At 39.7% G+C, this 18,139-nt stretch overlaps 1 protein-coding gene across 3 annotated transcripts in view; it reads right to left on the bottom strand.

Moving 5' to 3' along the window:
* Positions 1-18,139, bottom strand: part of PARD3B (par-3 family cell polarity regulator beta) — a 429,596-nt gene that overhangs the window by 286,927 nt on the left and 124,530 nt on the right. For all 3 annotated transcript variants that reach the window (XM_061455076.1, XM_061455066.1, XM_061455058.1), the window contains exon 3: positions 6,825-6,996. In XM_061455076.1, coding sequence (XP_061311060.1) covers positions 6,825-6,996 — 172 coding nt within the window. The remainder of the gene's footprint in view (positions 1-6,824; positions 6,997-18,139) is intronic.

Below are 18,139 nucleotides of genomic sequence, written 5' to 3'. Positions count from 1 at the left end.
TACTGTTATTATCCTGTACTAGACCTATTGGAGGGGTTGGAGCATTACCAGGTAGTAATCACCTTTTTCAGGAAACAAGTGTCCAATGCAAAGGCACTACATAAAATAAGCAGAACTGAAATAACTGACTGTTCAAAGGCACAAGAGCCTCAATATCACTTGAACTTCAACCATCATTGCCATTTGTAAGCTTATTTTATGAGAGAGACTATAATCAGCCATTCCAACCGTCATCTGCACCCAAGTCTTCCACTTGCCTAGAACCTTAATCAGACTGGAGGGCTGAGGGTTATATACATATATATGGAAGAAGAAAATAAAGAAATAAATAAAGCAAAGACATGCAAATTCTGAAATACCAAAGAAAGAACTTTCAGTAAGAAAAGCAAGACACTTGGCCTACTTAGCAGTGAAAACTTCCAAAGAGTGGAGTTAAACTGCAGTTTACAAGACAATTTTATAACCTATTAATAACTGTTACAAGCAATTATTTATCTAACCTCAATTTTACCTAAACACTAGTAAAGGTAGAAACTCATTAAGAAGCTAAGTTTTCTTGTAATAGCCAAAGTAACATAATTGTATCTGCTTCCTGTGATGCTTGTACTCAGAAAACAGCTTCAGGAATCTTCAACCTGATTCCCAAAAAAAGGGAAATTGAGAAAAGAATAATGAAAACAAAACAAAAACCATCACGGAGATAGCTACACGTACTTCACTTTTTTCCCCCTTAGTATTCAGAAGTGACAAGTATCACCGAATACTGTTGGTCTTCCTCCAGGAAAAATCATGACTACTTAACACCAAGGAAAGGAGCAAGAGAAAATGAACAACTAAGGTTATGTGCCCTCAGCCATTATCTATCAAATAAAGCAAACAGACCACTAAGCCAGTCATGAAAGCATTTTCAGCTCAGAGGAATGTGTCCATAAAATGGATCCTCCATGAATAAATTAGTGCAGTGCTTCCTGCCTGTATGGGCTGAAAAGGTAAAAACAAACTGCCACCATGGAAAAAAAACCAAAAGGCTAAACCTCTTACTCCCTCTTTTCCTGTTCTACTAACTACCATGCAGGGAAAACCACTAGAAAAGAACACTAAACTATTAAGTGCAAAAGAAAACCAGAAAGGCCAGTAGTGTGCTCATGGGTGCACAGAAAATTACGAGATAGCTTCTTATGAGGGCCAACAGAGCTACAAACATGAAAAACTCTAGACAGTTCAGCTACTTTAATTGAAAAGCCTTCAAGGAATTTGAAAACTCTCCTACTCGAAGTGCCTCTACCGGCACACTACAAGCTTGAAATGTTATAATGACATACTAGTGCTTTAACAGAAAACAAAACCAAACATTTCTGAAGTGACTATGTTGAAGTTTGCAGTTGGAACTAATAATCACACAAAGCATTCCTTTATAGACAGGTCACTGCTTAAAATACCATGGACACACCACTTTCATGCACAGAAGATTTCTGGAGGGTAACCATTTCTTTGGGAAAGAGTTATTAAAAACCTCTAGTCCAAAGCTGGTAAATATAAAAAAAAAAAAATTTATGAAAATATTTTAGGAATCACAGAATCATAGTGAAGGTCACATCAATTTACACATAGCCCATTAGTTGCTACCATAAAGTTGTGTTTCAACACTCTACATTGCTAGTTCATGTTTAATAATTCTAACAATAAATGTGTATGTATTCAAAAACCTCAAACCACTAGAGAACCCCAGACAGAGCTATTTGCATATTCTGTTAGTATCCCTAATATACATAACCCCATCCATCAAGGGCTCTCTAAAGATCTCAACACACTGCACAAGAATGTCATCCACTACCCCAGCAAAGCTATCTTTAAGATGAGAGAATGACTTTTTAATCATACATCAGCAACAAAACAGCAGTTTGGAACAGAGAATAAAGGCAATCAGTCAACAAGGTCTGCAAAGGTAAGTCCCTCCTCTGCAAAGATTTCTCAGCTATGATCTCTGGCCAAAGAGAAATATTAAAACATGGTATATGCAAAAACTTAAACAAAACACACACCCAAACCCAATGCCAACAAAACCCAATGCTAGTTAACCCAGTAATTACCACCTACATACAAGGATATCCAAATGTTTCATCATCCCAAACACTTGTTAGTCTACTAGTAGTTATATCAATGAATAGACTTGTACACAATTTGCCAAAATTGTTACAAAGATCAATGATCAACAACAGTGACTGGGCAAAAAGTATTTATCTAAGCAGCATTTGTAGAAAGCAAAACCCACCATCTGTGCAGAATAAAGGAAATGTGTTTCTGAAATGACTTTGATACACCATTTTTAAAAAAACATTACTGCATCCTAACTTTCAATTATCCATTCAAAATAATTGTGTCTGACTATGCAAGCTCAGACCAAAGGAGATGAAAGAACAATACAGAAATGAAATACTGCTAGAGATGACATCTACTCCCAGCGAGCATCACAATCTTGTGGAAAAGATGGGAAAACAACTAATTGTCAGTCATAGTCCTGCTCCAGTGAAATAACTATATTTAGTCTTCTAAGGGTACACAAGTACAAAAGTGATGCTTACTATACAAGAGCCTTCATGCCAGGCAGGAGAAGGGCTGAGGAGTCAAACAGCCAAAAGACCATCTCTAACACAGAATTTTTAAATGAATTCTTTTACTGAGGCATTTGTTGCCTTACATTTGGGCAGAGAAGACATTCAGAGCAGCCCTGTGGAGAAGGACTTGGGGGGTTTGGTCGATGAGAAAATGAAGATGAGCCGGCAGTGTGCACTCACAGACCAGAAAGCCAACCGTACCCTAGGCTGCATCAAAAGGAGCGTGACCAGCAGGTCAAAGGAGGTGATCCTGCCCCTCTGCTCTGCTCTCATGAGACCTCACTTGGAGCATTGTGTGCAGTTCTGGTGTTCTCAACATAAAAAGGACATGGAACTGTTGGAACAAGTCCAGAGAAGGGCCACAAGGATGATCAGGGGACTGGAGCACCTCCCATATGAGGACAGGCTGAGGAAGTTGGGGCTGTTCAGCCTGGAGAACAGAAGGCTGCGTGGAGACCTCATAGCAGCCTTCCAGTATCTGAAGGGAGCCTATAGGGATGCTGGAGAGGGACCCTTCATTAGGGACTGTAGTGACAGGACAAGGGGTAATGGATTAAAACTTAAACAGGGGAAGTTTAGATTGGATATAAGGAAGAAGTTTGTTACTATAAGGGTTGCCCAGGCACTGGAATGGGTTGCCCAGGGAAGTTGTGAATGCTCCATCCTGGGTGGTGTTCAGGCCAGGCTGGACAAAGCCCTGGGTGATATGGTTTAGTAGGAGGTGTCCCTGCCCATGGCAGGGGGGGTTGAACTTGATGATCTTCAGGTCCTTTCCAACCCTAACTATTCTATGATTCTATGACATTCACCATGGCTAAAGTCACACAGCTAAAACGTATTCAACATACTGCAAGTCCAGTATTCATTGTGAGGTTTTGCCTAGCCAGAGTTTTATACCTAAGGAGAAAGGGAAAAAAAGGCAATAAAGAATTTATGACATTAGAGATGTTGAAGCTTACCTCCATCCAATTTTTCAAACATAAATTACCTATTTAGGCATTCAGTTGCCTGTATCATTCTTTGATAATTGCTGTAATGTCCACATCATCAGTGTACTCTGGCAAGTTCTGCTCACAAGGAGCAGTCTCACGAGACAAGCTCTCTCAGCTGCCAGTTCAGCAACAGCATACCAATGTTCTCTACTTACCCATAGAAATACCAAATTCAGTAGGTCATTTCTTCACCGTTTCAAACAGCTGACTGAACCCATTAAATAGTTGTGTGTTTCTTTAAATCTTGTAATATATATTAACAGGTGCTTTATTACCATTTGTATTGTAGCATGAAGTACGTTCCCTACCCAACCACATTTTCTGTCAAATAGGGATTTTTTTTTTTTTACAACAGATCTATATTTATTTTATTGTCAACTGAAAGACGTACACCAAGATTTTCTATATTAAAAATTCTTTTATATTTCAAAATAAGAAACTATGTACAGTTAACAAAAGTTAACAAACCCCTGCCAGACTTGATATTCTTTTGCACTAGACTTGAATTATGGATAAAAAGTAGAAAGGGAACTGGAGCAGTCATGTTCAGTTTTACGCGCTTATTAAGCACTAAGCTCTTAAATATCCTTTCAGCAGATCACCAAATGGACCAAATTGTTTCTACCTAAAACCATGGATCTGGCTTCACAGAATACAGAACATCCAACAGAAATTAACAGGCAAAACCGTTCCACAATCTGACAATGGTAGAATAATGGATTCCCTGCAGTTCACCCCTAAAGCCATTCTACAAAAATACTCCAAAAGGTTAGCACATATGACTGTTCTTGAAGCAGGGCTCTACCATGGAAAGCAACACTTGCTCACTACATATATATTTAATCACATCCTTGCTCTCAAAATAAAAACAGCTTTTAAAAATTACTTGTTTATTTCTGCTAAAAAAATGTGGGTCAATTCAATAACTGGACAAGGAGCCAGACTACTGTGGTTCATGCATCAATGATAATGATGCAACCAAACTGTCCTTCTATTTCTTCATTTACTTTTCAATTTGCCTGTAGTGAAAATAGGGACATAACTGAAGGTCCAAGGACTTGTACATGAAAAATACAAACAATTTTTGTCTAAAGAACTGTAATCCGTGATACAAAAGAGGAAACAATTCTCTACACTCTATATTTCAGAGTGTTGACTGAGTGCATAGGACTGACAGGTAGAAAATCTTTCATTTACATTGAGACAGACACATATTTGGATTCTCTTGTTTTAAGAACCAAGCATCCATTTTAACTTCAAATATGTATTAATTTCCATTGAAAACTAAATGGAACCCTAATCATCTGCTCTTCTCATGTTATATTTCATATCCTTTACACTCTATAGTAGAAAGATTCTATAAATGCTATGAAAGCTGAACTACCTGGTAGCTTACCGGAGAGCTCACAAACTCCAGCATTAAGTGTTTTACATAAAAGTGTATGAAGCTGAAATACTCTTCCCTCCAACCCTCAACTTGCATACAACAGTATGCTAGACAAACTACTCAAAATGATTGGACTTTTTAATATAGCTCAGAATGGTATGGAGAACAATCTCTACTTTCTGAAACATGCTAAACTGTGTCTACATGGTATTATTTAAAAATATGCAATAAATGAAGAGACAAACCGTTCAATCACTGAACCTTTAGCCACAAATTTTACCATACCTCATGCTTACCAAAACCATAGATCAAATACATACAAGTTACAGCAAGAATAAGTCTTTCCCAAGATTTTTAGGCATGAGAAATTCCTGTGTGACATTAAAAATAGAGAAAGATTTTTCTGTATTCTAGAAAACAGAAGTGATCCATTAACACAGAAATTTGAATGCGAAAGTTGTCATGCAGCTTGAATTCCAGTATTTGCCTACATCAAGCACAAAAAACAGCACAGATTTCATCCAGTGAGCTGTATTAGAAGTTTTATTTTAGCTCACTGGTTTTGTTTATCAGCCTTTTCCTTTAAAAATATAATTAAAATAAGCATACAAGTAAACATTCAATTTCTGAAGTTGTAATCAGGCTGCCACACAAGAGTAGTACAACTAGAGGTACTGTTTTTATCCTTACTCCACCTGCTTACACTCAGAAATTTTATTGCATGCCATTAGGAGACTGCCAGCAGTACTGAAGCATACAGGGTGAACTGGGCAATGAGCTTGGGTGGAATTCAAAGAAGCCTCTCCCAAGCATTATTCATGTGCTAAATACTGTCAGTGTACTTCAGCTTTATAGACAGACAATAAGAGGATTCACCTTCAATCTGTTTTTGAAAGCTTCTATATCTACTATCTAGGTGACAGCTGAGCCTGCTCTAAACACGCAAAAATACTTCAAACTGCTTTGTGTTCAACGTACGAGACTCTCTCTTTCTAATTGGAAACCAGTCTCAGAGCTCTTGGCCTTCCAGGTACAGTGAAACAACACGGGAGAACAGAGTTGCAGCACTTCACGTAGTACCCGCCTGATATAACAGAGAATTAAGCAGAAGCCTCTCCTAATCACAGTTTGCTCACCTGAAAGTCAAAAAGGCAGACAGACCCTGCTGTGCAACTTCTTCAAAGGCAAAGAGCTGAACTGTTTGAAATCAGAATCTCCTTCCTTCTACTTCCCACCCCAAAACAGGGCACTAGCTCAGAGAATCAATAAAAGTATTTGCACACAGCAGGTTTACTTACTGAACCAGGTTCCTCAAAAAAAAAAAAAAAAAAAAAAAAAAAAAAAAAAAACAAAACCAAACCAAAGCCAAGAAAACCCAAACCCAAAAAAAACCCCAAACTGTGGATTTTTTTTCAACAACTTTGTAATTTGCATAGGTTTCATCTCTGCTGCTCTTGTAACAATACAATGAAGGACTGTCAGCAACCTATCCCCTCAAAGAAAGGAGAAAAACAGAGACCCCAGCTGTACTGATGGGCATAACACACAGCAGGGTAACAAGGCTCAGGTGCAAATTTGCCATGCTCCATTGCAGTCTTCAGAATCAGTTGTTCAAAGGCCCAACTTTTATCATTACAATTGTCTTCACTGAACTGCAAATTGCAAACAATTAAAACAAGATCTTCAAATACACAAAATGGACTACAGACATACCCACAAAAGAAATAAAGCAATACTATATATTGGTAAGAACCAAAAATAAAATCCCAAATAAATGAAACCAAACCTCCCACCCCCCCAGACGTAAACAAACATACAAGATATACATACCCAGTTTCAGGGCAGAAGGAGTCACTTCAATCTCACCACCAATTGGCTGAAAGGCAGCCAGCTGAGCTGCTACCTCTGTCTCGAAGGAGTCAGGGCTATTTCTGTCTGTCAGATTGCCATCGGTGCCATCAGTCTTCCGGTGAGTTTCTTGTTCATCATAAACAGCGATCAGCTACCAAAACAAAAGAGAACAGGTTTGTATACGTGAAGCATTCCCAAACTTCACTTCTTTTATTTTTTATTGTTCTTTTTTAATTTTTTCCCTTTTTTTTTTTAAGTAAAACTTATTCTTCCTTGGGAGTACAAAGATATCGATCTTTTTTCAGAACTGCTAGTAATAAACATAGATTCATAAAAGTACATATATTTGTGTTTAAATACATCGAGTTCAATAAGAGGTCAGTATGTGCTTCAGCACTGCCCTGTGCTGACAATTTTGTTTCAGAGTTAGCATACTACCAGTAGTGAGCATTTTACATTGCTCCAAAACATTTAGGGCTGAACATGCTTATAAACACAGAACATCATTTAATTCTTGGGGGGGTGGAGGGTGCTGTTATATTAAAAAAAATTAGTGCTACTGCCTGACACACCGCACAAAGGTAACACAACCATGAGCAAGCAGATACATATTTTATTTATAACTACATAATAATTACATTATAAGGACAAGATACATCTGGCACAGTGACAAGAGTGTGAAGTTTCCTTAGTTGCACAACCTATGCCTCTGTACAGATGAAAGTTTCTTGCTCCAGCAAGTTCACGTACACACACATCTCTACCTACCATGTACCTATAATCTTCTCCTGCAAGCTTATACCACATACATTGTTCCAGGCACACAGGAAGGTCGAGATTAAGCAACAACTGATGATGACAGGATCCAAAAAAGAAACCACCAGAAAAATCCCTACAAATACAAAATAATCAGACAAGCAAGGTGTGTACAGCTTCATCAAGTGACTCAAATACATGTGGCTGAGTGTAAACTGTGTTACAGTTTGAAGAAAACCATTAACTATGTTGCACTTCTGGGAACACAAACCCAAAACTACATTAATTAGCAATGAATCTAAACAAATTAGAAGACTCTGCTCTTAACCAACAGGATGCTTGACACCCCAGAGCCCTCTCCAAGAGCAGAGGAGGTAAGGGCAGCAGTACAAGTGCTTTTCCTGCCCCACTAGCTGACACTGTGCAGTTCTCATACCATACTTTGCCTAATAAGCATTGTACAAGATATCTTCAGGTGTTTATTTCACTTTTTTTTAATTCCTTAGGACTAAGTTTTTCGTAGCTAATCGTGAAAAAGACCACAACACACACAACTGGCTATACACTGTCAGGATACACAAACAAGTTTAAAGCACTGATTTACTACTCTTTCTCTGTTATATAAAGGTAAGCATTCACATTCTCTCTATAAAAATGTTAGTACATTGAATCTCCTCCGACACTTCCAGTGAGTGTCAAAAATTATATCCCATGATAAACAGAACATAAACATTTAAAGGAGCTTATTTGCCTATGAGGAGAAGAAAACGCATGAGAGGGAAAAAAAAAAAAAAAAAAAAAGAAATAAAAGAAAAATCCTGAAGTGCTTCTAAGGAAGAAACTGACATTTTCAGGTCTTCCACTCATTTATAATTTGGTTGCTAGAAATGTGTCAGCTCACATTCACCAATGCACATTTCAGCGACACACAAAACCCCTTAAATAATTATGCTGAAAACTTGCTCTCCTTTTCCACATGGAGTACGTTTCCTTTCCACAGCCATACAGCAAGCTCTTACAACATAAAATTTGTATTTGTTTAAAACATATAGGGAAGATTCATTCCAGTAACAAAGACAACTCTAGCTTACTCCTGTGTTATAGGCAAACCTTACAAGTGTTCAGACTGCGTTCATCATCAGGTCATCACTATGCCCCTCAACTACATAGAGCCAGAAAGGCTGTCTTAGAGCCTGGCACCAAAAGATCATGGCAATTTTCTCCAATACCAAGAAAAAACTGCAAACCCTATGGTGTATTTCCTTTGTCTGTAAAATGACCATTCATCATGTTCATGTTATTGTGGAAGTTCACCGTGAGGAAGTTCCACAACTGTTGCCCACCAAATGTTTGCTTTCACAGTCTCACTTTTGCTGTGGAAACTTTATTTCTAAGAAGGAGGCTGCTACTGAAGAGAAAATTGGAGATTGTGTAGGACCACAGCACTGAAAACATTTTAGGTAGTAGTAGGATACCAAGTTCACTTTGCAATATAGAATTATAGAATACTTAGGGTTGGAAAGGACCTGAAGATCATCTAGCTCCAACCCCCCTGCCATACAGTAAATGGAGCTCAGTTCTGATTTGATGGCAATAAACAAGGGAATTCCTCAACTGGACGAAGCCGAGTCCACTGAGAAGTGGCTCTAGTGATGGAGGAGATCAGCAGGAACTGTTAAGTAGAAACATGCAAGCATTACTTCAGATTCAAAAGCCCCCTAAACACATAGTAGTAAAACCCAGAATGATAAACAAGGAGGACACTTATGTTGTAATTACCCTATTTCTATATACTTTCTTCAAGTATTTTCCAGTGGTCACTAGCAGACGCCAGAGCAGCAGTCTGCCCCTGCACTGCCACTCTCACAGGCTCACACACATTATGGTATTATCACGTACTTAGGTTTCTAAATGCTGCATGTTTCCTTTATTCCCCTGAAGTTCAAATGGAATTTTGTATTATCATTCCTACTAAAGTTATTTTAACAGACAAATAAGGTCACGGACAGACTGACAGCTTTAATATATAGCAGCTCTACCTACCAGCCAGCCCAGAAAGCCAAACTGCGTTACCACCGCAGTTTTTACCACAGGAATTCCACCCTTTTCCCCGGACCGGCTCTCACCGCCGTGCGCCATCTCCTGGGGCAGGCGGCCGTAGCCCGCGGCCAACCCCCCCCTACCGCTGCTCCTCTTAACGGGGTCCCGGACCCATCAAGAAGCACAGGGACACCTGAGGAAGGCGGGCCCTGCCCGTGCCGCCGCCCGGCCGGCTGAGGGGCTCCTCTGTGAGTGCCCTCAGCCCGGGTAATGGCTGAGGTGTCCAAGGAACCGGCTCTCTAGGACATCAGTGAACGACGCCATCTGCACAGGGGTTTGAGGGTTTTGTAAGAGGACCCGACCTGCAGTGGGTCCAGGTTAAAATAAAGTTTTGACTGTAACAACACCTTTTTTGTGGTGTTGCTCCACCAAGGATCCCTTAAGCACCTGTCCTAATGTTGTGTGACACTTCCTGAGAGCTAACAGGTTAGAATTCAAACAACTGCCTTGACAACTGGTCAGAAATGGGTTGGGTTTAGGCAAAATGTCATACAGAAAACACAGGGGATAAAAGCCCCAGGTCTTCACCCACTTAATTAGACGGAAGAATTACAAATGGCTTAATGATTATATCAGTTCTGCATCTCAAGGTGCTGCCGCTTTCATTTACCTACCAAGAAGGCTCAGCAGATGGAGACACATCAGCTCCTCCTAACTCCCACAGCAGTCAGGACAAAGACACGTCTGCCACCACACTGCTTCCCGACTGTATCCACGGCAGCATTCCGCTTCCATGCTGGGAGCTGGGGCACGCCAGGCACCGCAGTGCAGGGCAACAGCAGGCAAACAGCTGCGATACAGCCCAGCAAACGGCTGGAAGACGATTTCATCGGAGCTAAACCACAAAGGCCTCAAGCCTGGCTGAAAGCAGGGACGTTTGTTACTGCTGTCAGTCTTTGAGCAAGCTCAGTGAAAAGCCCGCAGTTCCCTCATCTACACCCAGGCACTACTGTGACAGTCTGGATTTTTTTAATTTCATTTTTAATTTAGTTTTGGATTTTTTAAAAAAGCAAAATGTATTTCTCTACGGTACGGAACACGCCATTAATATATTAACATGATCTAAATTCCCGTTTTTTGGAAAGGAGTGCAAAGGAGATACCTCAGCACTGCATATGGAGGTAGCAAAGATGCAATAACTCCTCACCAATGAAATAAACAGTCATTTGCTTTCTAGAACGTTTATATGGGAGAGAACTCCTCAGGACTGCAGAAGCACCTTATTGGTAGCAACTCTAACATGATAAACACACTGCTAATCAAAGCATTATAAATATCAGCTTCAGCCTTTCAAATGGAATGAATACAATTAAGGTTATGTAAATTAGCTATTCAAAAATAACTGTAGTAATTGACTTCTCATTTCCAGTATGGAAAATTCTTTAATTGGAACAGACTGCCAACCTCTTCTGATGGAAAAGAACTTCAGCACATATTAAGCAAACCTCCACAAACATATCATGAAAACAACAACACTGTTTGCAACACTGGTTTATTCTCACCCAGTTCAATGTTTATAAATACTGAGAGTTCAGCAGGTCAGCAGATTGTTTTTTCCAACAAATCAAAATACTGCTCTAGATATTGGTAAGCTGTAGAAGTTACGCTAGTGCTCTGGTGGGGTTTTGTATCCTTTGCTGGACTCCAGCATCTCCTTTTTTTAAAGGTTATTTAAAGAACCTGAATATTTTCTGTGAAAGATACCTATGTAGTTCTGTACAGGTAAAATGGTTCTACACCAGTATTACTGTAATATCTATTAACAATCTACCAGTTACTTAGGCAGTCAATAAATTATCAACATTTAGCACTTTCTTATGATTTTTGATTACTAAACTTCCCTCTACTGATAGCGACATGGTCACAACAGAAGGCAATGATAACGAACACCTCTATTTTGTTGGCATTTTTATTGATTATAAGTGGCAAAGCTCAAAACAATGTAGTATGGCCAAATTTCATTTAAAATCTTTGCATGATGTCCTATGGCACAGCTCTTTCAATAGTTTACTGACATTTAAATTGCAAAACTTGCTCAAAAGTAAAACAAGAATATGCAAAAAATTACATTACTATATTCACAAACACTGCAATACACACATTTGATCAACATCAGCCCTCATATACAAAAAGGTGGCTAAATACCACTAGTAGACAATGATGTGACTGACTGAAAGGGACCCAGTACAAAGCAGCAGGGTGATGTTTTACCCCAGGGAACTACTGCCCACTAAGATACAGAAAAGGGATGCAATGCTTCATTTAAAAACACAAGACAAAGTGTTCCCCTACCCCTCATCCTCTGTGAAACCTTCCATTTTCCAGGGGCTCAGTCCTTTCAAAACTAGTACCACTCAACTCTGTAAAGCCAAGCTGCAGCAACCCTGTTGTTGCTCTGTTTGCAGGCAGCTGCAGAACCATGCTCGAGCTCACAGCTCATACACATACACTGCAGCCATCCTTCACTGTGTGCTGGCATATACACCACACACACAAGCAGCAGTGAAAATAAGGCCTTCCAAATTACAATTGCATCAGTTTTGGTTTAGTGCTTGCTAATCAAGCTCAATTAAATACAAACAATTTTGATTTGCTTCAGAATGTCAAAGAAAAACATCCTCACCCTTGAACAAATAGCAGAACTTTACAGCTCTTGCTGTAAGGCACTTGTCTGTTAAACCAAAACCAGCTGACTTTCCATTGCCCTAAACACCATTTTAAATAAAAGGTTTCATAATTATTTCTCTCTTCAAACTACACTTTTGACAACTAGATTACTCTTAATAAGGTTAAAACCTGTATATTTTACTAGCATTTCTGCACTGAATTAGAAAATAGACACCACTATTTCCTTTCTGACCCCAAACACCAGGCATGTACACACAAGGTACTAAGGAAGAAACGGTAAAATAAAAGCTTGCTTGCAATTAAATTAATCAGCTTTCAATTACTGTCAGGGTAAAATCACTAAGAGAAGTTCTCAGACACAGGCTAACATCGGTATGTGATTGAAAAGATGCAATTTCCAACAGCTGGAATAATATATTCAAAATCACATAAAGGAATTAAATGCTCAACTTATATTACATTTTTCATCCAAGCTGGAGGGATATTCTTCCTTTTAATTTTTTCACATTTAGAACTTTATTTACATTCTTCTCTCACTATGGATAATGAAATGTAACAAAATTACCTGTTTTAAGACAGGTTTTTATCCTGTTCAGATGCTCCCTGTCTGCGACTTCAAATGCTCATTTAAGAAAAAGCCTGTTTGCTTTGGGGATTTTTTTTAACCATTTCTGTACCTATGAGAGCCGGTGCTCCTGTGGGAGTGATTATCAGTTACTTAAAAATTGATGCAGCAAAACTATTCTCCCTTTTTTGGGTCATTTAGTAAAGACTTTGCATACAAAGTGCTCGCATCTTCACAAGGAGCTGCCAGGAGGGGTGAATGAATAGCTTGGTGACTATTTCACTGAACTTCGTGACATAAGGAGAAGCAATGGCTCAAGCTACAGCAGAAAATGACACTCATCACAGCATCACATTACCTTGTTCTCTGATCCCTCAGTTTGGGATCTGTAGGATTAATCTTGTATTTCTGTATGTACACATACATAACAGAGGTAGAAAGACACAGTGTGACACACTGATACCAGAATACACCAAAGATAAAACTAAGAAAAGAAAAAAATCATCAGTTCTCCACAGGTTTTTGTACCTGCACACAAACAGACACAGGAGAAAGGCTGTAGCTGACCAATAAAGAAAGGTAAAAGGGATCCTTGCTTCTTTTTCCCCTTTCTTCCAGCAAGATTATGTGTTTGGCCAGGTCAGTTCTTTACTCCAGCCATCTAAGACACCTGAGCACCAGTGCTAACACAAGATAAAGACAAAGATACCTCTTTAGCCAGCAGTTTGCACCAGGCTATCTTAAGTTCAAAATCTGATGTTTACTGAGGCTGCTGCAGCCTGACTTTCCTCTTTCCCCAACCACTAGCTTCTACTGCTCCTTAACACAAGTGCTACAACTTGCTAGAAACATGGTGCCTCAGTTCACAGAACTAAACCAGGAAGGAAAGCAACTCTCCAACCTCCAGCTGCTTCAGCTCTGCGAAACACTCAAAGCAAATTTCACTCAACACATCACTGAGCTGACATCTCCTTAAGACTGCCATTGTCTGTAATCTCGCAGTAGTGACATATCTCTGTCTCCTTTAATTAAGATGGACCAATGTTTGGTCCCCTGCTCCTGTGGCAGCACACTAGAGTGCTGTGCACATGTGTGTCGTGAAGTGTGAACACAACAGCAAGAACGCTTCTGCAGTTCTTTCAAGGAGTTCTTTCTAATAGAAACTCTTTTACAGGGATGGGTTGTAATTTTAAATTATGCCCACAAGGAGACAAGAACACTTTAGATCAAGGCAAGAAGACCAAGAGTAAAGTGTATCATACATTGAACAAAAAACCACTTCATAAAGCCACTGTGGAAGTTGTCTTAGAACTCCACAAACTCATTAATGTAAAATCAGATGTCATATATTACTTATGAAAGACTCCTGTTCAAATGGTTAAAAGATGAAAGACTGGTAACAGTGCAACATAGACAGAACTAAGGTAATTAGGGTACCTCAAAAACGGATGAAAGTGTTCTTTAATTTTTCAATTTAAAACTTTCCTGGAGCTCTACAGCCTTTCTTCAATATTCTTTCAAGGTATTCTGGTATATACTGATAAGTATTTGAAATGGTATTCTTGCATAATAGTTTGCCTTGGAATTCCTTTAACTTAAAATAAAGGCTGTCAAAGAAAACTACCAATATACACACCATATGGCAGCCTTCCTTCACACCTACATATGAAAACAAATTACAGATACATTACATGAGAACTATGGTGATTAGATCATCTTGTTTACCTACATGCCAAAATTACATACACCAAAGTATCTTTCCCAAAGAACACCTGACACTTTTCCTACCCGTATTATTCAGATTTATTTTGGTACTGCCTAAAACTAGCCAAGAACAGAATCCTACCGCACACAGTACAAACACTGGAAGCCTCTGCTCTCAGAACTTCTCAAGGATACAAGGAAAATACCACACGGGAAGAGAAGCAGCATGCCCAAAAAAAGAGACCAGACCCAGCCCAAGTCCCAGCTCTTTATGGAGGAAGGGAAAGGAGTGTGACAATGGCAGGGAGGGATCCTTACCCAAGTGACAGTGCAGCTGTTTTGGCACAACCCAAGAGCAGAGAAGGGGACAAAATGAAGAACTGAGGGTGGAATATGAGGCCAGGGCTGGGTTTATTTCAGTTTACAGGGCCACCGAAGGCTCTCAATAGTGCCAAATGTTTCCATTGTTTCTATTTCACCATAAATGGGCACCATGGCAAGAGGTAATACTTTAAATACTAATTTCCTTCATAAATCAAGCTGAGAATTTCAAATTATCAGTAAGCTGAAAAGCTTATCCAAACAGTGAGATACAAATTGTTTCCAGTCTTCACATTTTAAACAGCACATCTACTTCCCAAGGAATTTGGAGCTCCTCTTCTTGCCTATCACTTACTACATCTAAAAGAGAATTAGAGACAGCAGCATATAAAGAAAAGGCTGCAAGCTAAACCTCTGGAGCTCCTTCCCCAGCCCTCCTGCTGTGCCTGTGCTGTGGCACTACCAGACACCCAACAGAGTTTTTGTTTGCTGAAGACCTATGCTGACTGTGCTTCCCTGATTTACTTCATTTGTCATTACTGACATCAACAGCCATTGGAAGGGGTTTGAACTCTCCATTACTTCTGAGAGATCAAAACTTCCAGACTGCTTTGTTACTATGAGTCCTCCATTTAGCTCTCAGTCTTGCCACTGAATTTGGGCAAGTAGCTAAATTTATGAGCCAGAGTTTCGAGATCTCTAAGAGTTCCTGAACAGGCCTCTGTAATTTCTCTTGTGGCTTTTCTTGTGGTGTTTGCTTGTTAAGGGCTTGGGGGCTTGTGGTGGTTCTTATTGTTGTTGGGGGGGGTTTTATTTGCTATTTTGTGAAGGTTCTCAACTACTCTAACTATTCTAGGTTAAAAATAAATGGAAAAAAAAAAAGGTAAATTTTTAAAAAATTACTAGGAAATTATGCCTGAGAAAACCCTTTTGTGCCTGCTTTTCAGCAAGTTTAGCTGTTGGTTTTGTGTGTGATCAAAATAAAAAGATACCCCTATCTTCCCTGTAGCTAAACTGGCAGGGTTTGTGGTTGGTTTCTTTTTAATCTTTTTTGAAAGGTCATGGCAAAAACCCCCACAAAACTACCTGATTGATGAGACCTCATATACTTCTTGTCCAACCTATTCCTCTCCATGGGCGCACGTGACTATACTTCAAACAATGCAGCTGATTGGGTACTTAACATTGATATTTGTGGCAAAGTTTGATGAGCCCTTCAAGCATGACTGATATGTAATTTTTTAAGCCACTTAGTAACTACTTGAGAGCTGTTATGGAGATCCATAGTAACAATACAGATATTCCTTGAGGGTTGACTCTGGGTAGCTTCCCTGGCAGATATAAATGCCAGTGCTAAAATGTCAAGGATTTATAATTATGATGGCGGATGCATAAAACACATAAAGCAAGCCTTATTAGGGCTGATTGAAGTAAATATACCAAAGGACATTCCTCTTTTCTTCTGTAAGAGATTCAAGCTCAATGCTATTTGTAGCCTGTCACACTCATTATGTTTTCATGTGAAATAGCTTCTGAGTTTTGCTAGATAACAAATGCCCTTTGTTTTTATTCATTCTCTATCCAAGTGAAAAAACAAATGAAAGGAGGAATGTAAAATAAAAGACTGATTATTTCCTTTCTATTTACCTTGAAACTGAGTATTTTCACCTGTATGGGCTTCACAGAAGATAAGCTGATTTTGGAGAGTCCATTTAAAATGGAAATGTAGATACCAATATCAAAGACTCTATTACTAGAACTATTTGTCAAATGCACTTATTGTAATCAGTCACTGAAAACGAAAAATTCACTGTGCAATGAGTATCTGAAATAACAGTTTAACCTTGGAAATGAAAGTACCATCTTAAGTTACTATATTGTAGGTAAGCATCAGAAAAAATGTTCACTTTTATGATACAACATATATTAATTCCATAATATGAATTATCTTACCTTAAAATACACTAGAATGCTAGATTAACAGTTTCATGCAAATCCACTGGCAAGCCTCCTACGGTACATACAACAAAACAAGCCATTAACACAAAACCTACATGACAGAACGAGCATCTTCGTCAGAGAACACAGGATCCTCTGAGCCACACGTGGTGAAGTGAGGCAGAGGGGAGCTCAAACTGCTCCCAATTCCTACCACAGCACAAGGCATTCCTGCAGCCCACTCCTACTTTAGCAGGCACAAGCAAACTGCATTGACATCTTCACCCCACCTTCTCACCACTTTCTGCATGCTTCCAAAATCCTGGAAAAGCTGATGGGTTGCAAAATATCCAGACTGATGAGCAGTCCTGATTTAAGGCACAAATAAGCATTTAAGTGGACTGCTGCTGAGCATTCAGTTATAGACGGAACTGCAAGAAGAAAAAACTGAGCAATTCTTGGACTCAATAGGCTTTTCATTGCTGGGGCTTTTTAACGGTGTTTCTGAGGAATCCACAGTGGGAACAAACAAGCACCAGTCCAGCCAGGACAAAGTCATGTGCAAGGTGGTAGCAGGTATACCTGCAGCACCCACAGTACCCTCAGTCCTCCTTTCCAGTAGTTTTCATCCCATGCCACTCATACCCTGCACATACCTCTCAGCCCATCCCACAAGCATCTTTGTGGATTCGCACAAACCCACATTAACTGTCTAATCAAGTGGCTGAAACATTGAACAGGTTTGTATAAAATGGGCAGAAGCTGATGAGGAAGTAAGGCAGAAGCTGCTCCCTGATAGCCTTCCCCATTCCAGTCACATCTGATCTCGACATAGGAGCTCATAGGGCTGAAAGGGAGCCGAGGAAAATGAAGTTAGAATCATAGAATCGTTAGGGTTGGAAAGGACCTGAAGATCATCTAGTTCCAACCCCCCTGCCATGGGCAGGGACACCTTACGCTAAATCATATCACCCAAGGCCTCGTCCAACCTGACCTTGAACACTGCCAGGGATGGAGCATTCACAACTTCCCTGGGCAACCCATTCCAGTGCCTCACCACCCTAACAGGAAAGAATTTCCTTCTTATATCCAACCTAAACTTCCCCTGTGTAAGCTTTAATCCATTACCCCTTGTCCTATCACTACAGTCCCTAATGAAGAGTCCCTCCCCAGCATCCCTATAGGCCCCCTTCAGATACTGGAAGGCTGCTATGAGGTCTCCACGCAGCCTTCTCTTCTCCAGGCTGAACAGCCCCAACTTCCTCAGCCTGTCTTCATACAG

The sequence above is a fragment of the Pezoporus flaviventris genome, unplaced genomic scaffold (assembly GCF_033815535.1).
Source record: "Pezoporus flaviventris isolate CSIRO_AGI_PZ_B2104156 unplaced genomic scaffold, CSIRO_AGI_Pfla_v1 ptg000001l, whole genome shotgun sequence".
NCBI lineage: Eukaryota > Metazoa > Chordata > Aves > Psittaciformes > Psittacidae > Pezoporus > Pezoporus flaviventris.
The sequence above is the reverse complement of the archived record's forward strand: the minus strand, read 5'-3'. Positions and strand labels throughout refer to the sequence as shown.